The 25,437-nt window shown below is 42.1% G+C and overlaps 1 protein-coding gene and 1 long non-coding RNA gene across 2 annotated transcripts; both read left to right on the top strand.

The window, feature by feature from the left end:
* Window positions 1–436: 436 nt before the first annotated feature.
* Window positions 437–6,290, top strand: LOC128504423 (protein kinase C theta type-like). The gene is made up of 6 exons (XM_053474451.1): window positions 437–465; window positions 4,296–4,457; window positions 5,089–5,227; window positions 5,332–5,523; window positions 5,713–5,841; window positions 6,156–6,290. Exons 1-6 carry the CDS (start codon window positions 437–439, stop codon window positions 6,288–6,290), a joined length of 786 nt encoding a protein of 261 aa, XP_053330426.1.
* A 1,297-nt stretch (window positions 6,291–7,587) lies between these two features.
* On the top strand, window positions 7,588–8,449 carry LOC128505353 (uncharacterized). The gene is made up of 3 exons (XR_008355571.1): window positions 7,588–7,610; window positions 7,827–7,894; window positions 8,224–8,449. It is a non-coding gene; the product is annotated as an uncharacterized LOC128505353 (long non-coding RNA).
* Window positions 8,450–25,437: the final 16,988 nt, after the last annotated feature.

The raw sequence follows: 25,437 nt of genomic DNA, 5'->3' as shown, positions 1-25,437 counted from the left end.
TAACTTAATGTGCATTATTAACTTAATTCTATGTTTGCATTCTATATCAACAACTTCGTCGATGAAGCGTTCATCAAACATCTTTATATACGTTACCCATGAAGCAAATTTATTTATATCAGTTTTAACATATAAGTACCATATGCATGGCTTTCAGTACACTTCACAAAACAAAAGACTGGTATTTATTTGCTCAAACCTCAGTAATTTAGTCAGTTTCAATCATTTTGCTTAATATGACTGTAAAACTGAGAGATCCAAAAATGCTGGCCCGTTTGGGATCTTTGGTGCCGGTAGATCCGGGGCCCTGTTCTTTTGGCATATTGCTCATGAAAACACTATATTTCACTATCAAAAACAGTAAGGGGACTTCGATATTTCAAAAACACATTTGAAATGTAAAAAAAACCCCCAAAGATGGCCGCCTTAATCCCGCATGCCGAGTCGCACGGCCGTGGGCATGAGGTCATCGTATTCTATATGTGACAGCCTATATATATGGGGCAAATGGCAGTTATAAGCTATCAGTTCTTGATTCCCAGTGGTGTATACTATTGGTGCGAGAACAGCGTTTTATTTGGAGAAATGCCATTCCTAGCGGCTTGGAAACGTAGACGTCAGGATGAAGACCCGAAGAACCCTGAACCACCGGGAAAAGAGGAGGGAGAGAGGACCGAAGATCTACCCCGGGACGACCAGCAAAAACGGAAGAAACACAGCTCCCAAGGAAGCGAGACGGACCGCGGAAGAAAGAAGAGGAAGAAGAGCCCTGCAGGAGAGCCCAGCGGATCAGAAGATGGACCCAGGAAGCCCCTCAGCCTCACAGACTTCACCTTCTATTCTGAGTTGGGAAGAGGTGGATTTGGCAAAGTGAGTAACGTGTTTATTTTATCTAGGGGTACAGAAAGAGTTTTTAGGGGAAATATGTAACAAAAAAACACATAAAACATGCCTTTGACTTACTTCTGGGATCATTCTAGGTAGGGAAAACAGTGACACTTTAATCCAATAAATCAGTTTGAACACAGCCCATATTATAGACGGTACGGCCTCCAAAAGCTGTTTATTTTCACTCATTCCAAACACACAAGCTTTACACTTAAGGCTGGGAGACGATATCCTCGGGTTTGGATTGGAGAGCAGCAAAGGTAGAGCTTGATACATTGTATCCGGGGTCTATCATACAGGAGAAGCACACTGAGCAGTTACTGGACACTCCACGCGGTGGCGGCGGCAGTTAGGCAGGTGGGAGATACTGATTTGCTCATGCAGCTGTCACTCACGTCATATATCATTCATTCATTAATATGAAACGATCTTAACTTTATCTTTGTAACTAAATGGAACAGTAATGAGTGAAATGTTCAGTATATACCAGAGACTGCCAGGCCTACTGAGTGTCCATATTGCCAGATTAAGGAAAAGTGGATGTGCAAGCGCATTGGTGTCATTTATAAATCAGGATGTGCCGGGTATTAAGATAAAATGATGTTTATTTTCGCTATAATAAAAGATGCAGAAAAATGTGCATGTGTTGTTTTTTTAAAGGCTAAAGGGGTATCCTGAAGGTATAATGTGAAGGGTGAGGGGATTCCATGTAAAGTCAGGAAATTTTACTTTACCAAGAGGGTGGTAGATAAATGGCCTCTCAGCAGAAGTGGTAATACATGGTATCTAAGGCAAGACCAAGGACTGATTAAGCTGTGAGTTTGTACACTAGATGGGCCGGATGGGTCTGCTGGTAGATTCTATGTTTCTATGAATCAGGTAATTTTATCATAGTAACAGATTTAATGCTTAAAGGACTAAAATCAATGCTCTGGGGTCGGCTTTCTACACAAAACTGCAAATGGAATAATTAGGTCAACTACGTCTGAGATAAAATGAGATGTCGATGTTAAAAAGGCATCTGGAGCCTATATTATTCTGTTCATTAAAAGCTGGTCTCAGGTTGTCTTTGCAGATTAAGATATTGAACCTATAGGGCTGGGTTAAGTATTCTACGACTAGTTTTAAAATTACTGTATTGGCTCGGATATAGGCCGTCCCCGTATATAGGCCGCACCCTAAAATTAACCAAAAAGACCCCATTAACCATAACTGCCCCTAAATTAACCCTAAATACCCCATTAACCATAACTGTCCCTAATTTAGCCCTAAATACCCCATTAACCATAACTGCCCCTAAATTAGCCCTAAAGACCCCATTAACCATTACTGCCCCTAAACTAGCCCTAAAGATCCCATTAACCATAACTGCCCCTAAATTAACCCTAAAGACCTCATCAACCACAACTGCCCCTAAATTAACCCTAAGGACCCCATTAACCATAACTGCTCCTCAATTAACCCCAAAGACCCCATCAACCATGACTGCCCCTTAATTAACCCTAAACACCCCATTAAGCATAACTGCCCCTAAATTAACCCTAAACACCCCATCAACCATAACTGCCCCTAAATTAATCCTAAACATGCCATTAACCATAACTGCCCCTAAATTAAGCCCACCTCCCCTAACTTTCAGCAGCCCAAATATTAATGTTATACTTACTGTTAGATGAGTTGCTGAGCGGTGTGGACGCTATAAGGAAATGGGCGGGGGCCAACCGTCAGAGTGACTGCAGGGAGGGACTGTAAGTATTAACTGCTGTGACACTGAATGAACCGGATTATAAAAACGAGGGGTATTCTTCAGAGCATCCTCATCTTATAATCGATAAAATCGATTAGTTGTTGCAGCCCTAGCCGCCTGAGTGTTCACCCCCGGTCTGTTGCCGGTCTGCTGCCTGTTTCTCCCTTCCACTGCTTCCTACCTATTCCCTACCCTGTCTGCTGCTACCTGCCTGATTCCCCCCTCTTAGCCTGCTGCTACTTGCCTGTTCCTGCCAGACTGCCCCCCGTAGCCTGCAGTGGCTTGCCTATCCCCCAGTCTAGACCTTACCATTTGTATAAAATGATTTTTTTAGTATCTGTATGATACTACATCCTAAGAAATAAGACAATAAAAAATGGGAATAAAGGTATGGACCGCATCATAATACTATATCCTTCTGGAGATACGGTCTGCAGTACTGTACACACTACTCCAAGTGAGGTCTCAACAGTGCTCTGTACAACGACATGAGCACTTCTCTCTGTCTACTGCTGATACCTCTGGCTATACAACCAAGCTTTACGAAAAAGACAGGTTGGGGCTTTAAATTAAATTTTTTTCAATTTATCTAAATTAAAGAGTTGTGTCAAAGAACCATTATACTTCATTTTTACAGTCACCTTGGATAAACATTATGTTTCCTGTTTTCGGCAAAATTATTATATAGTGAGAACCGTATTTCACAATATTAAATATTTAAATGTATCCCCTTAAATTATCTAGGTGTTAAAATATATTTCTTTTCTATAATGTTATAATTTATTACAATAAACCCATGTTCGCTTGGTGTACAAATTGCTTCCACCTCTTCTGTATTGATATTAACTTAATGTGCATTCTATGTTTGCATTCCATATCAACAACTTCGTCTCAGGTTGTCTTTGCAGATTAAGACATTGAACCTATAGGGCTGGGTTAAGTATTCTACGACTAGTTTTAAAATTACCGTATTGCAAACGGATATAGGCCGCCCCCGTATATAGGCCGCACCCTAAAAGTTTGGTGCTTTTTTAAAGAATTTTTTTTTTTAATAGACATGCTGCCACTCTGTCTCCCCCCCCCGAGATATGCTGCCACTCTGTCCCCCCCGAGATATGCTGCCACTGTCCTCCCCCCCCGAGATATGCTGCCACTGTCCTCCTCCTCCTCCCCCCGAGATATGCTGCCACTCTGCCCCCCCCCCCGAGATATGCTGCCACTCTGCCCCACCCCGACTTACCAGAGCAGACTCCCGGGTGTCTTGCGGGGCCGGCGGGGACATCTACGCAATATGCGTACACAACTTCCGGTGCCGGGACTCAGCGTGGGGGAAAAAAGTGCGGCCTATATTTGAGCCAATACGGTAGATTTACGCATCTATATTGTAGTGGACGGAGTGAGTGGTAGATAGGCGGAATAGCCTCCCAGAACAAGTGGTAGAGGACAAAACATTGACATAATTTAAACATACATGGAATAGGCATATGGCTCCTGAATATTAAGTAAGACCAAGGACTGATTATGGTTTGAGTCTTTACATTAGGACATTGGATGGGCTGAATGGATCTGATCTGCCATCAAACTGCACCTTTCTATGTTGATAATGAGCTTCACATTTCAAACATCAATTATAACTGTCACCCCTTCCTGGTTATCTCAGGTCATGCTCGCGTCATGGAGGAGCAGTAAACATCCGGTGGCTGTTAAGATCATCAAACGCAGCTCATCACGGAAAGAAGACATCATGCGGGAAAGACGAGTCTTGGAGCTGGCAGCAGAAAGCCCATTCCTCTGCCACGGCTTTGGTGCTTTTCACACCCAGGTACGGAATTGTCTGTTGCTCTGCAGCCTATTCCCGTCCTTTCACCTTCTACCATGCGCCATTTCTACAGAAGATCTGCATGTGTCACTGTACTATTAGTCTCTGCATGACTGTAACTGTTTTTGCTCTATGTTCAAAATAAGCACCGCGTCTTTCTCGTCATGGAGAACGTGAGCGGAGGCAGCCTGTCAAACCACCTGAGGAGGAACGGCCGGATGGGAACCAGTGCTGCAGTGTGAGCAACAGAGTAGACATAAAGCCAATGATCATTTCCATGCTGTCTAAATGGCTCCTCTAGCTTTAATCCCAATGCAGTGAAATCAGAGGCTCTCCATCGCTGTAAATAACCCTTTGCTAATATTTAGAAACTACTCACTAAACTGTTTGTGTCCTTCTGGCAGGTTCTACGCTGCAGAGATCACCTGCGGTCTTCAGTTTCTACACAGCCATGGAATAGTTCATCGGTTAAAAAAAAATATTTCTGCTCTCAACTGTCCATTCTCTTGCTCTTTTGTTGAGTCTTATGTCTTCCATCACCCCAAGTTCCCTTCATCTCACCATTTATTCCATTTCAAAATCTTTCAGAATTCTTAAGAGGAAAATGAACATTTTCTTTATCTGAATCATTTAGGGACCTGAAGCCAGCGAACGTGTTGATGACCAGCGATGGACACCTGAAGATCTGCGATTTCGGCCTCGTCGTGGAGAAGATCATCGGAGCAGCCAAAACCAAAGGCGTAGTTGGGACCAGAAAATATATGGCCCCCGAGGTGAGAATGTATTAATTAGATTAATGCTATAGTTAATCTAAACCTTAATTATTTTACAATGCATTACCCATCTACATTTTTCACATATTGAACTTGTTTTGCAGGTTTTTCAAAAGAAGAAATATGGCGCCTCCGCAGACTGGTGGTCGTTTGGAGTCACTCTGTTCCAGATGCTGGTGGGAAGGGTCCCAGTTACATCATCACAGCCCAAGAGGGAGTACCGGGACTGCACCGTTCACAATGACTTCCCGTACCCAAGCTGGCTGCTAGCAGATCAGAAAGACATCCTCATGAAGGTGAGTGGATCACAAATGTCCTGACAAGGTGTGTGGCTATCCAGGAACTTTTATAGACCATAAGGGAGTGTTGTGCAGCAGATTCTGGAATGGGCAAAATATGGTTACTAAACTCAACAAAAACTTGGCTAAATACGTCAGGAAATTCGAATGCAAAAAACATTTTTTATTTTTCTTTTGCTTTCTCAGCTTCTGCTTAAAGATCCAGAATGCCGGCTTGGGACGAATGGTGATATAAGAGTGCATCCTTTCTTCGGCATCTTGAACTGGGACCATTTGGAACAACGCAAAATCTGGCCCCCATACCTGCCTCTGGTGGTACGTCTAGCCATTACAAAATGCTTTAGATCCACTAAGTTCTAATATCACAACTTATTGCTCTTCAACCTTAAAAAGTACTTAATAATGGCATAAGCACACATCCGGTGCACAAAGAGAACCCCCACACACATGTAAAGTTACTGTATGTGATTTCTTCTTCCGAGCCTTTGATACATTTCCTTCCACCAATTAATCATTGCTAAGGAGCCCATCTAATGACGACTGACGAGCGGTTTGTTACGTACCTGCCGCCATAGTATACATTATGATGTGTTTTTGAAATCAAGGAACTTTTCGCTTTTTTCTTGCAGGACCCAACTGGAGATCTTCACCTCAGTTCCCAGGATATATCCTTTTCATCTGTACAGGGGGCTAATTGTAACAAAAACAAAAAAAGTTGGGATTTGCCTGACCTGTCTTTTGTTAGCCCCAAATGGAGGGAATAAACATCCCTCCATGTATCCAACATCTGAGATGGGAACAAATTCTCTTTTATTCAGGATTCAGCTTGAAGATCTTGCCTGAAAAGTCTCCTGTTGGACGACGACCAGCAGTCCAGGATGTCACCTCCCTGCTTCATCTACCACCTTCTACAGCTGTCCAACATCACTGCGCGGCAATTCCACCTGCTCTGTCCAACACCACAGCGCAGCCATTCCACACGCCGTCCAACATCACAGAAAAGCATTTAATGCAACACAACACCACACAGAACTTCATTGCTGTCCAACATCGTAGTGCTGCACCTTGTCCTGCTGTTTAACAACTTAGAAGCGAGACTCCATCTGGCCTCTAACACATACCTCACAACTTTTATCCCCAGTGAATCGGGATGCAGGGGGGGTGGTGGGTGGGCGCATGCATAGTAGAGCTTTCCTTTAAGCTCTGTCCCCCGGGGTCCCGATTCACAGAGGATAGAATGTTACTGCACATGCATTCTCCAGTGTTCCAAACACCAGAGAATATAATTAGACTTGAAGAAATGTGGTTCTGAATCCTGCTGTCCCATAGAGATCTTCCTCTGTCTTCTTTTTTTGGGAGAGAGCTAGAGATCGGCAGCGAGATCGAGTGGCCACACGCAAAGCAGGACAGCTGGGAGCCATGCAGTCTGCTGCCACCTGTCATACTGTGTCACAGACAGGCTTCCATGCTACGTAACATCAAAGTAGAGCATCCCTTGCTGTCCAACATCACACAAAAGCACCCAAAACACAGCAGATGATCTCCTATTCTGCCAAATTACAAATAGTATTCCTACCCTACACAATGAAGTAGAGGGAAAAGGTCTATCCGCTTCTTAAAATGTGTTTCTTCTTTGTTCTAGATCCAGCGTGGACCAATTGGACTGAAACGAGTGGAACATGATGATGAGATGTACCACGGACAGAACTAAACAAGGGCACTGATTCATTTAAGAAGGTCTTTTGAGTTACTCTGTAAGTTATTAAATCTTCAAGAGGTTCGATTTGTCTGGCAGCTGAAACTGTCCCTCTTCCTTCTATGTAGGTCTATGTGAGATTTTGTCAGAGTCGCCTGGTGCTTGAGGAATGAACCCTTCAAACCGGAAAAATTTAGAATGAATTCTGTCTTTTATCTGTAAGTCTCTTGTCCCTTCCTAAAGTTTATGGGTAATTTAAAATTGTCTCTCGCCTACAACGTATTACTCATTTCTTGTTTCTCTTCTTTTCATATTTAGAATTCTGCATGGATTTAGATTTTAGCAAACTAAAACCTGCAAGCTATTTCACACTGGAAGTCTTTTGTCTGTGAGTCTCTTCTTTTTATTTGTCATAAACACGAAATTACCCAATAACTAGTTTTATTGAAAACCAACAAGCTAATTTTCCTTTACTAATTCCTCCCTCCTATTCTCCCATTGGTTCTTGTCTAGTGATGACTGTATCTTCAGGCCATATATATACTGTAAATTTGTGCATAGGATGAGATTTCATTTTAATGATCTTTTTTGTTACCTATGCCAGGTGTGATGCTCAGACGTGAATTTGTGTCAACTATCCTTCAAAGCCTGTTCCAAGTAGATCTGTAACAGGTCGGTATCTCCTGTCCCTAACATTTCTTACATGTAACAATTGTGTCTTGTTCCCCATTTCATCTTCTATGCATTCTGTGATCACTTGCCCTACATTGTTTGATCTTGTATTTGTCAGTTTGTCCACATTGTTCCTTAACCCCTTAAGGACAATGGGCGGTCCCTAAACCCATTGAAAACAATGCATTTTGAGCCCGTACATGTACGGGCTTTGTCATTAAGGGGTTAAACATCTCCTATATTCATTATTCCCATAAGAACGTGTAATTTTCTTACCATGATTTTCCTGGCTTTCATAATCACAGGTTTCTTATTCTTGTTTTCTCCAGCTACCGGAAGGGCTTGAGATGTCTGGAAGATCTTTCATCCTTCAAGCTTCCTCTCCTGGAGATCTCTAGAACTTCAACTTCACTGCCAAAGCAGCACTCATCAGACGCTGATCCTCTTCTTCTTGTCATTGACGATTAAACCTACAGCATCACACAAATGTTACCATGTTGCAGTTCTTTAAACTACAAAGCCCTATATAAGTAAACTCATTTAAAACCCCTTTAGTTACCTGTACAGCATCCAATGTGTCATTTGCATTCTTTATATATTATCTTGGTTTTACCCAGTTTAATAAAATCCTTTAAGTTTATTTATATTTCAGTGATGGATTCATTTAAACATTTCATTAATTGACTTTTATTTCTCCACATACTGTACACAATACATTCAAGCCTCTGTAAACAGTTACAGCAATGTTCTCTGTCAACAAAGTTTTCCAAAATAACACACACAATGTAACATTACTATTGTGTGTTATTTGCTTGTACAACATCTGCTTTCAAACTAGTTTCATCTGAACAAAAAAAATCATGTTATTTTTTAACTTTGACTTATTTGTTTTCCTGCAATAATAAGATATTGAGTGTGGGGCATGTGTTTCTACTCAAAGAAATCAAACCATGTATAACACAACTTAATACGACTTATATAAATGATAAATAGTACAAAAGTGAATGTACACAGCGCCTGATTAGCTGCATTTCCCTCTGGTGTCTCCACCAGAAAAAAATGTATAAACATAAACAAGTGGGCTGTGTGCTTATTACACCGATGGGCATAAAAGATTAAAATTTGGTACCTTCATTCTCATAATGTAGGATACATAAAAAAATCAGAAATATATAGTGCAATATGTTTAAATTATATCAACATATAGCACTTTATTTGATTTAAACTTATTGCACTATATATTTGGTTCTGGGAGGCTTTCCATTATTCAAAAAAATCTTGTTTTGTCTCTTTGTTTTTAGCTGTACTGTTTGTATCTTCCAACTAAATGTTGAATAGTTGGTGTAACTTAACAGTCTTTGTATTTTACTGCCTCTGACAGAAAAAGATACTTAGTAGGGCTGCAACAACTAATCGATAAACTCCATAATAATCGATAATGAAAATTGTTGCCAACGAATTTCTTTATCGATTAGTTGAATCGATTTTATCGATTATAAAATGAGGGTTTTTTTTTTTTTAGAGAAATACCCCTAGTTTTATAATCTGTTTCATTCAGTGTCACTTACAGCAGTTACTACTTACAGTCCCTCCCTGCAGTCACTCTGATGATTGGCCCGCCCCTTTCCTTCTCCTAGTACCTCCCCGCAGTCAGGGGCAGATTGGTCCGCCCATTTCCTTATAGCGTCCCCATGGCTCAGACACTCATCTAACTGTGAGTATAAAATTAATATTTGGGCCGCTGAAAGTTAGGGGAGGTGGGGGTTAATTTAGGGGCAGTTATGGTTAATGGGGTGTTTAGGGTTAATTTAGGGGCAGTTATGGTTAATGGGGTGTTTAGGGTTAATTTAGGGGCAGCTATGGTTAATGGGGTCTTCAGGGTTAATTTAATGGTGAGGACTGAGGGTTAATTTAAGAAGGTTAACTTAAGGTGCAGTTCGAGGTAAAGGGGTGCAAACTAAGGGGAATCTAAATCCTGGGGACAGTGAAGATTAACCCAATACTTATTTATAAAAGTATGGTGTCAGTGTGCTGAATCTATGAGGGCACTATGGGATATCTGGGGGGCACAGTCTCATATCAGGGGGTATAAGGCATATAGGGTATTTAAGGTATATGTGGGAGGCAGTGTGGCATGTCTGGGAGGCAGTGTGGGAAGCCTGGGCTCAAATGGGCATAACTGGAGGGGCAGGTTGGGAAATAAAAACAAGAAATGCATTTTTCAAAGTTTTTTTATTCTGCCTTTTTTTAAAATTAAATTATTTTAAATAAATGAAAAATTTAATTTTCTTTTTTTATCCGAGTAATCGATTCATCGCAAAAATAAATTGGCCAACTAATCGATTATGAAAATAATCATTAGTTGCAGCCCTAATACTTAGTACAAGAAATACATTTCTTCTTTATTTCTCTTCTCTTTATCTCTCCTACTGTTAGTATTTAGTTTACCTCCTCTTTACCGCTTCTCCTAGTTCTTTTTGTTTCTCATTTTCTCTCCCATTTTTGTTTATCCCTCCTATTTCACTCTATTTCTCCCTATCTCACATTTCTCTCCTCAGTTCGCCCTTTCTCATTATCTCTCTTTTTCTGATTATCCCATTTGTCATTCACTCCCACTTTCCATTATGTCTCCTTTTTCTCCTCCTCTTTGTCCCTATTCTTTCTTTATATCTCTGTCCTGTTCCCATTTCTATCACGTTTCTCCCTATCTATCGTTATCTGTCCACTTTTTTCCCACTCATTCACCTTTCTCATTATTTCTGCCCCTTTTACCCATCTTTGTTATTTCTCATTAACTCCCCTTCCCACTATCTCTCCTCGTTCATGTTATCTCCCCGTTATCGTTATCTCTCCCCTTATCTCATTTCCTCACTAGCTCGTCTATTTCTTAGTATCTATTCCTCCCCTTCACTTACCGTTTCGTAAGTCCTCTGGTGGGAGTGCGAAGCCTCCATTTCACTGGTCCGCGCCTACGCAGTAAGTTTCTGTGCTGAGCGCCGGGATTTGACGTCATATCATGAATACCCGTCGCTCTACGTGAAAGAGCACCTCCCACCCAGCGACACCATTGGTGGCAGGATCAGAAAAGTGCGGCCTGGAGAGAAGCGGGATCAGCACCAGGGACAGCGGGGTGTGGAATAATTATATATATAATGTATAGAGAGACCACACGGGTGGGCTGAACAGTTGAGAAAATCTCACTCTGGGGGTTAAAAGGCATATTATGGGGCAGAGTGGCATATAGGGAGGTATAAGGCATTTCAGGAGGCAGAGTGGCATAAAGGCATATCATAGAGCACTCTGCCTACAGAAATACCCAATACCCTCACCGGCGAACTCTCCCCTCTAACAGCCCGGGAAGGTCTTCGCAATGGACGCAGACAATCCACGCTGCTAACCGCACCTCCTTACGGCTGCAGCGGAAGTTGCCAACGGGAATCACGTAGACGCCTACCTGAAGCCCCGACTACACACCAGGGAGTCAGAAGCACCGGTAAGTTGGGGGGGAGTGTTAAATGGGGGGCATAAGACAGGAGGATCCGGGTCCCCTGCAGCATTGCGGGGATCTGGATCTTAGTCTCATAGTCAGAACCTATTTCAAAGCATTTGTTCTGAAAAAAACCTCATCTCATAATCAAGTAAATACGGGTATGTCTGATGCACATTTGATAATCTGTCACAAACATGGGCAGATCCGGGAAATGGTGCAGTGGTTATTGCCATGTTTTGGGCTTCTTTTTTCTACATGCATTTTGTGAGATATCTTAACTAATCATCTTTAAGAGTGGCTGTTTTTGTTAACTTTGAAATGTTATATTTTAATACATAGGAAGGAACATATGATGGTGGAACATCACCTTAGAAGAGAGAAGGGAGAGGTGAGATATGACCGAAACGTTAAATATTTAAAGGGGTTAAACACAGACTAAGAGGTAAGCATCTCGAGAAAAAAAACGTGATTGGAAAAGATAGCTCCTACATTTTTTTTGCTTTCTCCTAGATCCAAACCAGTTTCATCAACCACTGCGCTTAAGGGTATCCCAGGAATCTTTGGACTTTCTTCTCTGGGTGATTTCTGTGAAACACCGACACATCATTAACAATCCTGTTTTCTGTATATGACCCTGCATGTGCTGATTTTCCTATCGTCATATATTTCCTATTTAATTTTCTACTCACAACCTGGATGTGGTCAGTGTGTATTTTTCTGCTTTTTACATTTGCATGGCTGCCAGTAAACAAAACACACTCTAACTCACAAGGAGGTCTGCCGTTATATCTCACAGTCCCTAAAAATATACAGAATTTTCAAAAGTTAAAGTCGTCATTTTAAACTTCGCCCCAGACGGCATTATGTCTCGGCCGGCCCTGCTTACACACTAAAAGTTGAAGTTTTTCATGAAATTGTATTTTCTTACATAAGCGTTTGCACCACTTTTGTATTATTCCTCAACCCCAGCCATACTTCTGTCCATGGAAGCTGAAAAGAGCTCGACCAGCTCGATTGGACTTTTATGATCAAAACACTTAAGCGCATGGGATTTGGCCCACACATGCTTCCCTGGACCCTCTCGCTCGATTTAACACTCTCAGCCAGGCTCCATTCAAATAGTTTCCAATAACGAACAGGACAGGGATGCCCCTATAACCCTTGGTGTTGGTAAAGTCTAACCCAGACATTACAGGCCTCCGGATACCCAACATAAGGTCTTGGGTTATGCCAACACCCTCTTTTATATCTATAGCACCAACAATTTACAGAGCGTATCTTACAATTTCAAGGCAAGTGGCAAGACTAGAATTGACAGAAACATTAGGTAGAGTGGGCCCTGCTCCTGTTCTCAGGGTGTTCCGGAACTCATGTGATCTATCTAATTTAAAAATCAATTACTACAAGTCAGAGATCCATACGCCTCTTCAAAAGTCAACAATTGGCTAACTCCTTCCCCTGGTTTTTGATCTAAATTGAAATACCTGGTATCGGGTTATCTGGTGACCCCTCCCGACTATACCATCTTAGCTTTACCCCACTACTAACTGGACTACAGAAAGACCTGAACTCTTGAACCAATCTTACTATCTAAGTAATGAATATCCTGCCACATCTACTATATTTCAGACTCTCCCTGTGCATGTCCCGCCATCCTTTTTCTCCTCTGGCTGTATACGAAGGCTTAGAGTCAAATAATAAACTTTAATCCTTTCCTTATCTAAAGGCGATCTTCCCCTGTCTGCACAGCTTTCAAAGAGCCTGCCACCATTCCATTGTGGAATGGACCCACAACTCGCCACAAAAACAATGAAGAGAAGTGAAGCGCTAGCGTGTTAGAATCCCGATGCGTGGCTCACAATAATCGGATGCTAGACAAGTGGTGAACCACAAAACACAGGTCCACCAGGTCTAATAGCACCACCACACCGGCGCCCATGCCTGATGCTTTGGGGAAGGCAACCCCTTGACACATAACTGAAATAGGGCATCATGTCGGCCAATACCGCTGTGTTAGACTACTACTGTCACCAGACAAAAATACTGTAGTGCCACCTGTATGCTTACCTGAAAAAAACAACAGATAAAAGGGATTTATAAAAATATTTACTTATTATAAATGGTATATATTATTTTCTATGTTATACCAATAAAATGTAAAATTTCTGACTCCAGTAAATATGAAGCAGAGTATTTCTAGAACAATTAGAGATGTTACAAGTTTTGTGGAGTGTACCAAATAGTAATGCTTCTCCTTGGTTACCCAATAAGCCACAGTGTCATTGTCCCGGGTTCCGGCGAGTGCGGGCAGGCTAATGCGCGACGGGCATCGGGGGCTGGTGTTGCTTCCCCGGGTTCCAATCAGGAGCAGGCAGGCTAATGTCCATGCGCAACGGGCATCAGGGTCTGTGTCCCATGCCTCCGATGTCGGCGATCGGGTGTCTCTCTGGAACTGGACCCCGGCTTGTATGACTACCCAACTTTGTGCACTGACTCGACTATCCTGACTATTCCTTCTGCATTTAACCCCTGCCCTGCTGAGATCCTTTCCTGGTTCCTTCTATGCTCGTCCTGTACCTTGTTTATCCAACTCCGTTCCTATATTATCTACCTGGCCTCCTTGCAGTTGGGATCATCTGAATCCTGGAGCACTGCAGCCGAGGGCTTCTCCTTCGGTAGTAGTACTCTGGGTAGAAAAACGTCCGTGGTGAGTGCCAGTGTGGGGGTGGTCGTGACACACAGGCTTTAAAGTGTGTACTTATAATAATAAAATACAATAATTGTGTTAATGTTGTATTTATTTTCATTATACTGTGAAGAATGTAATTTATTTCTGTATTACATAATAAATATTCAAAGCAATCTCTTTTTCAGTTGAAGTATCTGCTTCGAGACCATGAAGTGAACTTGCTAATGAAGAATTATAGGTTTTGAAGTGTGTGCTTATAATGATTTATATTGTTTGATTGTTACACTAAAGAGCAAATACAGTGATGTTGTACTGTTATGTTTATTTTCATTATTACTATAAAGAACATACTTTTTTTTTGCATCACATAAGAAATAGTGAAAGTATGACTTATTAATGAAGGACATTTTGTGAAGCATGAATAACATGGATGGTCCGTGTTTTAAAAAGAAGGTCAAGTGTCTGTAGAGTTAACTAAAAATATCTATCAACTTGTCAGTGATATTAGAGAACTGTTTAAAAGCTGTTTCATTCTGTGACACTTTGAATGCGTATGGGTTTGGAATGCTTTGGCAGTCAAAGGGCTGTCTGGTCTTGAAGAAGATAATAAATTCTGTGCCTGGTAATGGGCTATTAGAATAAATGAAGACTAGTCATGCTGCTGCCCATTTTAATGCAGGCTGGGTACATGTCTGGCGTGTTGGCACCAGTGGGAGTTGGGATCGGTGGAGCTCTTTCTATCCTCGGAGTTCTGTACGGCATCAGGATTATGAATCACTGCAGGAACAATGGCTTCAAGCAGCATAAGAGAATAAGACCTGCCTTTTACCTAGTATTCATTTTTGCCTAGTCCCACATTAACCTTGAGGAGTCTTTTATTGGAAATGTATACAAATTTTTTATTACCCATTACAAAACTCTCTTTATTGACTACCACTCCATCGAATTATTATTTTCCTTCCATTCATTTTGTTTCTAAAGAAGAGAATTTAACAACACGCAAGATTGAGTGATGCTCTTAGCTGACCATTCAGAAGGTGATTATTGCCTGAATGCGGGGAATTTTGCAGCGACAATTTTAAACATGAAAATGCCATGGGTCTTACTGCTATTAGCCAGTTGTATAACCCCTTACCATGTGTTGGGGCCAATGGCATGTTGTCTTGTAAAATGATCCTTGTTTTCACATGACCTTGATCCCAGATTACAACTCCTATCATCTGGCCAGCCTCTTGTGGGTTGCAGCCTGCCAACCTTGTTTGAATACACACTTTTTCTTGACAATATGTAGCGTTCATATCATGCAAGTGAAATATATTATAGTAGTTTTTTTTGTACTGAACTATACTGTCATTATTGATGTACTGATCTTGTGATAAACACAAGGCTACAAATGGTAGAAACCACAGTACATCATAAAGAAGTTTAAGTAGCCAACTCACTTCACATAACAATACATAAATATAATTCTATGCATTTTTTGTATTTGTGTGTGGTGGGGGTTTATGGGAATATTTTGTATTTACAGGCAAAGTGTTGTGTTTCTGAAACAGAAAAAAATAATGTCCTTTTGATGAAAAATGTCAAAATAGTCAACCTTTATACTGATACAGTATATGACCATGACATAAAGAAGCAATAGACTTTATGTTAATGCTGGTTGGGTGTCAGAAGCATGCCTGTGAACTGCAGTCAGTCAGTTTCTGGCACCCAGGGTGAGAAGAATGTATGCAATATATGTCATTTGAAATCCACCACTAACCACTACAATAAAGTATGGATTTAACCCCTTTAAGACAATGGTTGTTTTAACATTTCTTGGGTGCTTGTGTTTAGCTGTAATTGTCTTCTTTCTCATTTTTTTTTCAGGGCAAGAAGGGCTTTCTTTAGATACCATTATTCTGATCGTATCATATTTTACTATAAAAAAAAGTATAAAATACAGTGAAAGATTGAGAAAAAAGTTTTTTTCTGACTTGAAAAATATTTTATTCATCTACAAAAGCTAATGAAAAAACTTAGAAATACCCAATATTTTATATTTTTTGCAAGTTATAGAGCAATAAGTACAAGTAGCATAGTGCTATTTAAAAACTATTTTTTCAAGTATGGTCATTCTACTTCCATGTCCTATTTGGGATATCTTTGAAGCCACACAGTTCAATGAACCCCCTGAACCACATATGATTTGCCTCCTAACTTCTTTTGAACAGACGGCCGATGCCATATTTAATATGGTGCACATTGACGCACGTGGAGCGATCAAACGGGCCCCTGCCTCGGATTTGGGAGAAGAATCAACATGTCAAAAGTTATTTACATAGACATATGTGTGCCGACACCATTTTAACTTAAGGCATTGGCCTGTGCAATGCATACAGTGTGTTTTTGTTCCCTAAATATTATTCCTGAATATAGTTTAACTCCACCAACAAAAACTCTAGCTTGTGCAGCAAGCATGCAATGAAAATTAGTCAGGTGACCACTGAAGGGCTGAAGCCCTTGTTCTCAGAGTCAGAGGGTCATGCAGCAGCAGTACCAAAACTGATCAAAAAATACTCTTATATTGCCCTCTGATCAGAATATTAGGATCGCTAGTATTGGAAAGAAGGAAATGGGCATTATTGGGGCATCTGGTGGTAGTCCTAAAGCCATATAGGGATGTAACTGAGAATGTAAGCCAAAACAATGCCAGTTTGGGCCAGTCATTCCCTCCTTACCTATCTGATCCAGAATATGCATGACTTTCTGGACCACAATATCGGGTAACAAATTACACATGGTGGTTGAAACGCTGATCAGAAGGCTGATAGAGGTGCCGACAAGTTGCATGCCTAGTCCTACTCTAACCTCATATTGCTGACCCTCTAAATTACTGGGACCAGCTGCTGCTTCCATGCCCAACCACCAGTGTTCAAAGCAAGATAGTTTTCTCTGTAACAGGCAACATACTCAACACCTAGAGAACACAGCTCTCCTCACACCTGGTGGAGCAGATTGCTTTCTTGAAAATCATCTTCACTTGCGGGGAACTCTGATCTCTGACAGCCGGGGAAGGTCTGCGCGATGGACGCAGACAACCCCCGCTACTAGCCACACTTCCTTCCGGTGAATCGCGTAGACATCTACACACTGCCCCGGCTACACACCGGGGACTCAGAAGTACCGGTAAGTGGGGCGGGCGGGGGAGACATGAGGATCCAGGTCCTCTGCAGCTGCGGGGGATCTGGATCTTAGTCGCCTCATAGGCAGACCTATTTGAGGTCTGATTATAAGACGACCCCGATTATAAGATGAGGGGTATTTTTCAGAGCATTTGCTCTGAAAAAAACCTTGTCTTATAATTGAGCAAATACGGTATATAAATCAATAAATTCCAACAAATGTTCGTAAATGTGTGTAATTTCAGTATACTTCCTGTAGAGGGCAATGTAAGCTAGAGTGTACACTGTTAAGCAGCGTCTCTTTACCAAATGCAATGCTTCATCTTACTGTGTGTCTGTCAATTGTAGTTTAGCAATACACTTTGAATGTATGGGCTGTGAAAAAAAAATGTTTATAAATAATTAAAAAGCAGTAATATTAATAATAATAGCAAAATCAGGAAGGTGTTTTAAGAAGTCCCCTAATTACCAATGCTTTATGTAAAGATTTTCCGCTGAAAATAAACCTTTTTACCCTTTGTCATAACTTAGTGCATCTTACGCTAGAATCACAATAATGTTTACACTAAAGTTGACAGACTTATCCCTAAAAGACTTGGTTATTTCCTTACAGATACTAGTGTGCGTGATGAGCAACTTTAGAGGTAGGGTATGTGTTTAGCTCTTTTTGGAGTTGCAGATGAGTTTGGTTATGATAAAAAAAAATGCCTGGATATAAGACCTAACCCTGGTGGGTTCTGTTACATCTTTAGACTTTCTTCTCTAGGTCACTTTTGTAAAACACTAGTAAAGAATCACAAGGTGCTCAGCAATGTGAGTAAATCAGTGCAGTTTTATTTCCACATGTGTGGCGATGTTTCGACCCAATAGAGTTTTTCTCAAGCCATTTGAGATTACCCTTCTGTAAAACACTGACACCTCATTAGCAATTTTCTCTTGCTGTAATGTGATTGTGCATGTTTTGCACAATTCTTCTTTCTCTATTATTTACTTAGATTTATAAGGTTTGTTGGCTTTCATTTTACATCTCCTCTCCGGCCATGCAGAACTTCCGGGAGTGGTATGTTGTCACTCATCTGTCACTGTTTTATTATTTCTTATTAATGCCTCAGTGAAACATTGATCGTTTGTCATTTTATGCTCCTGTGCTCCCAACTTTGCTTTTTCAACTGTTCGCCACCAACTATAGGGACTTCTGGACCTCCATTATACCTCACAGCCCAGAATTCACAATATTCAAGAGTGAAAACCTGTACTTGTTTTAGGCCCCCATTGATAATGGTGCATCGGATGGTGGTCTGTGCTATGTGCTATATACTGTACAATATATGACCAAAAGTATAGGGACACCCAAGCATAACACCTATATGTGCTTGTAAGACATCCCATTTCAAACTCTTGGGTGTTAATATGGAGTTGTTGCCACCTTTTGGTCTCCATTCGGTGTTTGTGAGGTCAGGCACATAAAGTGTATCTGCTTTATGTTTCTATCACAAGAAAAATGGCACAGAATTGCTCATGAATTTTAACCTCATTGCTCTGATCATTGCTGACCCCAGTGATAAATTCCTATATAGGCTGGTGAGATAGCTCAATTGGTAAATGCTCTGAATTCAGAGCTTGTTCAAACCTCAGGGTTACAGGTTAAATTCCCAGCAGGGTCAGCTCAATCCTTCCGAGACTGATGAATGAGTGCCATCAATTGGGTAAAGATAGCATCTATTATTCAGCTGTTGATTCAGAATAAATCGTTTTGAGTCCCACTGGAAGAAAGGCGCTATATACTGTATATATGTTATGTATCAATAACAACTTCAAGCCTCAGCAATTATGAGGCAATTTCTTGATTTATAAAAGGTATTAAAAGCACACAATGCAATTCTTAAAATCTCACTGCGACATAATACAAAAATATTTATTTACGCAATCTCAGATGCGGCTGTTAATGTATTCTTTTTTTATTTTGTGCTAAAAGCTTACAAATATTTTGACACTCAAACACACACACCAGGACAGGCTCTGTCACACCAACACCCATACACAAACACACACCAGGACAGGCTCTGCCACACCGACACCCACACACACACACACAACAGGACAGGCTCTGCCACACTGACACCCAATCACAAACACCAGGAGGGTTTCCACGGACGGTTTCACTCAGCCTGCCTGTGGCATCTTTGCCCCCATAACAGCCTGCCTGTGGCAACTTTGCCACCAAAACAGCCTGCCTGTGGCATCTTTGCCACCAAAACAGCCTGCCTGTGGCAACTTTGCCATCAAAACAGCCTGCCTGTGGCAACTTTGCAACCAAAACAGCCTGCCTGTGGCAACTTTGCCACCAAAACAGCCTGCCTGTGGCATCTTTGCCTCCCCCTACACATCCATGCTATCACACACACACACATATTCATTCACTCGTTCACAAATATTTATTCACTAATTCAGATATTCATTCATACATTGATACTCATTAATTCCCTCATTCAGATACTCATTTACATATACTCATTCACAAACATTCATTCACTCACTCCTTCACAGATACTCATTAATTCTCTCTTTCATTCAATCTCACATACTCCATACAGCCTCCCTCACCCCCTTACCTGGACTCATGATGTACGTGCCACTCGCAGACTTCCGTGGATCTGTACAGGGAAGCAGACGCACAGCAGGGTCATGTGGCGTACGTGACGTACGTCACATGGCTCCGTTCCGTTGGATTCCTGCGTCCCCCTGGCCGTGGAAGGGCCAGGTAAGTAATGGGCCCGGTCACGGTTGCTGCGGGCTTAAGGGGCAGGTGCCCCTTTTGCCCTGCATTAAGGACGGCCACATAAGCCCAGTCAGTCCGGTCCTGACTGGGCCTATTTTAAGGGTTGAGACTAGTTCCTATCCGGTGGAAGGACCATGTCCTTTACAGGGATAGGAAATAGCTTGCTCAGTGTGTGTGAGCTATTTTCTATCCAGCAAAATTACCTTTTGCCCCCTAGTGGTCAGGTCCTGTACAGTGATAGGAACTATCCAACTCATGTAAAGAGAGCTAGTTTCTATCCCTGTAAAGGACCTTTTGCTCCATCGGGGCCAGGTCCTGTTAACGGATAGGAACTAGATGGTTCATGGTGAGAAATCTAGTTACCATCCAGTTTAAGGACCCTTATCTCTCCAGCTCACACAGGTCCCTTAAAGGGATAGGAACTAGACGGTTCATAGTAAGAAATCTAGTTTCCATCCTTATACAGCCAATAGACAATTATACCTCCAGCTCACACAGGTCCCTTACAGAGATAGGAACTAGACGGTTCATAGTGAGAAATCTAGTTTCCATCCAGCTAAAGGACTTTTATACCATCAGGTAACAATGGTCCTTTACAAGGATACAATATCTAGTTCTTATACCGCAAAGGGACTCATATCTCCAGCTCACGCAGGTCCCTTACAGGGATAGGAACTAGACGCTTCATAGTGAGAAATCTAGTTTCTATCCAGCTAAAGGACTTTCATACCAAGGATAACAATCCCTAGTTCTTATACTGCAAAGGAACTCATCTCTCTTGCTCACACAGGTCCCTTACGGGGATAGGAACTAGACGGTTTACGGTGAAAAATCTAGTTTCTATCCAGCTAAAGGACTTTCATACCTCCAGCTCAAACAGGTCCCTTACAGGAATAGGAACTAGACAGTTCACAGTGAGAAATCTTGTTTCCATGGTCTCGCCATGGTCAAAAAGGCAAGAAACAAAAAGGCAGAAACATTGTCTATTAGATTTTAGTTAATCTAATGCGGTTTCATAACACACCCATAGATATTCCTAATAATAATTGTTGTGTTAATGGGTACCGACGTGTCCTTTTTATAACTCCAATTGTCTTCCATCTGTCCTGGATTCACACCTTAACCCTGTGTGGTCCCTAATCACCTGAGCAGGAGAAAGACACAACCAATGGAGCCTTTCTTGGATATTCTCCCTTGTGTATGCAGTCCGACGCACACAGCTGAGCTGTTCCTACTACCTTTGCACTTGTCTGCTGCACAATACTCCGTGGGCAACAGTTTATGCCTGGCTCCTATTCCAAAAAGCCGCCACCATGAGGACGTAATCTATTAATCTACCCATGTCACTAAAAAGTTAATGTTTTGTGAGTGGTTGAGACTGTAGAAGAAGAAAACAGTATAAACATCTAGTTAACCCCTTAACGACAATCCCCGTACATGTACGGGGTTGCCGTGCAACGGGTTAACGACAATGCCCGTACATGTACGGGCTGCCGTTAAATAGCTGCATCGCCGCGATCGCGGCGTTTTCGGAAGCATCCACGGAAGCCTCACAAGTGCCGAGGGCTGCCCTCCCCGGAAGAAAAATGGCCGCCGCCGCACCGATCATCAAAGATCGCGGCGGCGCCCGGCTAAAACAGCTTAGGAAGCGATCTGAATCGCTTCCTAAGCATAAATGGTGTTACTGACATGCCTCGATATCGAGGCATGTCAGTAACACTACCCCCCTACCCCGATCACCTTGTGATTGCTCCGAAGAGCAACCACAAGTGCCATCCTGTGAATGACGTTGCCGTCATTCACAGGATGGCATCAACAATAAATATGAGTTCATAGAGGGTCTATCCAGACCCTCTTGTGAACTCTCGAGCTCCTCCTGCAGGTTGAATGCAGGTACTGCATCCAACCATGCAAGGTCAATGGAGCCCAGCTCACTAATGAGTGATTAGTAAAAAAAATTTTAAAAAAAAAATTAAAAAAATGTTTAAAAAAAATTAAAATAATATGGTAACATATAAAAATCCCCACTGTCACCAAAAAAAAAAAAAAATTAATTAATAAGCAAGTCCTAAAATTCTTTATCTTTACAAAAATTCCAGCATGGAAAGAGTTAAAATATTGGCATTACAAATGCCCATAGGGTGTCTCGTATTAAAAAATGCATGCGTGGATGGGATCAATTGAATTGGCCGGGTTCAAAGATGTCCCAAATATGGGACATGGGGGCAGTAGGATCAGATGTCTAAATGGCCAAAAAATACACACCTCACAAAGGCGGCCTTTTACCTCCCAAATAACCCAACAAACCCATGCATGTGGGGTATCACTGCGCTCAGGAGATGTTACTGAACACATATTGGGGTGTTGTTTGACAGGGACATATACCAGGAGCGATAAATTTATAGCTGAAGTACAACGTGTGTGAAAAAAAATACAAAAAAATGTACTACCATAAAGTTTCACAAAGGCTGGTGGTAAAATTAGTGCATGGAAAGGGTTAAATTACCAGCATGTGAAATACCTTGGGGTGTCTAGTTTTTAAAAATATATGACTTGATGGGGTAAATTGCATTGGTCGGCTTCAAAGATACCCGAAATGGCACATGGGGGGAAGAATTACCAGATTTGGAAAAAAAGGTTTTGAAATAGCAAAACGCTACCTGTACTTATTGCCCCATAACGTGCAGAAAAAAGCAAAAAAACATAAAAACATTGGGTATTTCTAAACTCAGGACAAATAGTAGAATCTATTTAGCAGGTTTTTTCATTCGTTTTTGCAGATGAGTAAAAGTTTTTTGTTTAAAAAGTGAGAAAAAGTAATTTTTTAACAAAAAATCCCCATATTTTATCATTTTTTTTATAGTAAATTAGATGATATGATAAAATTAATGGTATCTAAAGAAAGCCCTGTTTGTCCTGAAAAAAACAATATATAATATGTGTGGGAGCACGAAATGAGAAAGAAGAAAATCACAGCTAAACAGCAACACCGAAAAATGTTAAAATAGCCATTGTCCCACAATATACTACGAGTAAAAACCCCTATTGTCCTTAAGGGGTTAAAGAAAAAAAAACAAACAAACAAAAAACAAAACAAAAAAAACAACTGATTTTTAATTGCAATTCCAGATATATTACATGCGTTATGTTCATTTAATTATTCGTGAACATATATTATTATTATTACTATTATTTTGAAACATATACAGCTGTTGCTTTATTTTATCACATTCTCATATACATTGTGAAGGTCTCAATTACAGACATGGCATTTAGTCTATAACAAATGAGTCTATTCACTAAAAAATTATGTGCAGGAGAGTTGAGCGGAGGCGCGAGAGACGCACTTACTGGAACAGAGAGAGACAAAGCGAGACACACTCACTGGCACAGAGAGAGACAGCGAGACACACTCACTGGCACAGAGAGAGAGAGAGAGAGATAGACTCACTGGCACAGAGAGAGAGAGATAGACTCACTGGCACAGAGAGAGAGAGAGAGAGAGACTCACTGGGGCACAGAGAGAGAGAGAGAGAGAGAGAGAGAGAGACACATACACTCACTGGCACAGAGAGAGACACATACACTCACTGGCACAGAGAGAGACACATACACTCACTGGCACAGAGAGACAAACTCACTGGCACAGAGAGAGAGACACACTCACTGGCACAGAGAGAGAGACACACTCACTGGGACAGAGACAGAGACACACACACTGGCACAGAGACACACACACTGGCACAGAGAGAGAGTCTGAGACACTCACTGGCACAGAGAGAGAGTCTGAGACACTCACTGGTACAGAGAGAGAGTCTGAGACACTCACTGGCACAGAGAGAGAGTCTGAGACACTCACTGACACAGAGAGAGAGTGAGACACTCACTGGCACAGAGAGAGAGTGAGACACTAACTGGCACAGAGAGAGAGTGAGACACTCACTGACACAGAGAGAGAGACACACTCACTGGCACAGAGAGAGAGACACACTCACTGGCACAGAGAGAGAGACACACTCACTGGCACAGAGAGAGAGTCTGAGACACTCACTGGCACAGAGAGAGAGTCTGAGACACTCACTGGCACAGAGAGAGAGTCTGAGACACTCACTGGCACAGAGAGAGAGTGAGACACTCACTGGCACAGAGAGACACTCACTGGCACAGAGAGAGAGACACTCACTGGCACAGAGAGAGTCTGAGACACTCACTGGCACAGAGAGAGAGTGAGACACTCACTGGCACAGAGAGAGAGACACTCACTGGCACAGAGAGAGAGACACACACACGCTGACACAGAGAGAGACACACACACGCTGACACAGAGAGAGACACACACGCTGACACAGAGAGAGACACACGCTGACACAGAGAGAGAGAGACACACACACTCACTGACACAGAGAGAGACACACACACACTCACAGACACAGAGAGAGAGACACACACACTGGCACAGAAAGAGAGACACACACTGGCACAGAGAGAGAGAGACACACACACTCACTGGAACAGAGACAGACAGAGACACTCGCTGGCACAGATACAGATAGAGACACTCACTGGCACAGAGAGAGAGTGACACTCACTGACACAGAGAGAGAGACACACACACAACCACTGGCACAGAGAGAGACACAATCACTGGCACAGAGAGACACACAACCACTGGCACAGAGAGAGACACAATCACTGGCACAGAGAGACACACAATCACTGGCACAGAGAGAGACACACAATCACTGGCACAGAGAGAGACACACAATCACTGGCACAGAGAGAGACACACAATTACTGGCACAGAGAGAGACACACAATCACTGGCACAGAGAGAGAGGCACACAATCACTGGCACAGAGAGAGACACACAATCACTGGCACAGAGAGAGAGACACACTCATTGGCACAGAGACAGAGACACAATCACTGGCACAGAGACAGAGACACACTCATTGGCACAGAGACACAATCACTGGCACAGAGACAGAGACACAACCACTGGCACAGAGAGAGACACAACCACTGGCACAGAGAGAGACACAACCACTGGCACAGAGAGAGACACAATCACTGGCACAGAGAGAGACAATCACTGGCACAGAGAGGGACAATCACTGGCACAGAGAGACACACACAATCATTGGCACAGAGAGAGAGACACACTCATTGGCACAGAGACAGAGACACACTCATTGGCACAGAGACAGAGACACAATCACTGGCACAGAGAGAGAGACACAATCACTGGCACAGAGAGAGAGAGACACAATCACTGGCACAGAGAGACACAATTACTGGCACAGAGAGAGACACAATCACTGGCATAGAGAGAGACACAATCACTGGCACAGAGAGAGACACAAGCACTGGCACAGAGAGAGACACACAATCACCGGCACAGAGAGACACACAATCACTGGC

Source organism: Spea bombifrons, chromosome 9 (assembly GCF_027358695.1).
Source record: "Spea bombifrons isolate aSpeBom1 chromosome 9, aSpeBom1.2.pri, whole genome shotgun sequence".
Lineage (NCBI taxonomy): Eukaryota > Metazoa > Chordata > Amphibia > Anura > Pelobatidae > Spea > Spea bombifrons.
The sequence above is the reverse complement of the archived record's forward strand: the minus strand, read 5'-3'. Positions and strand labels throughout refer to the sequence as shown.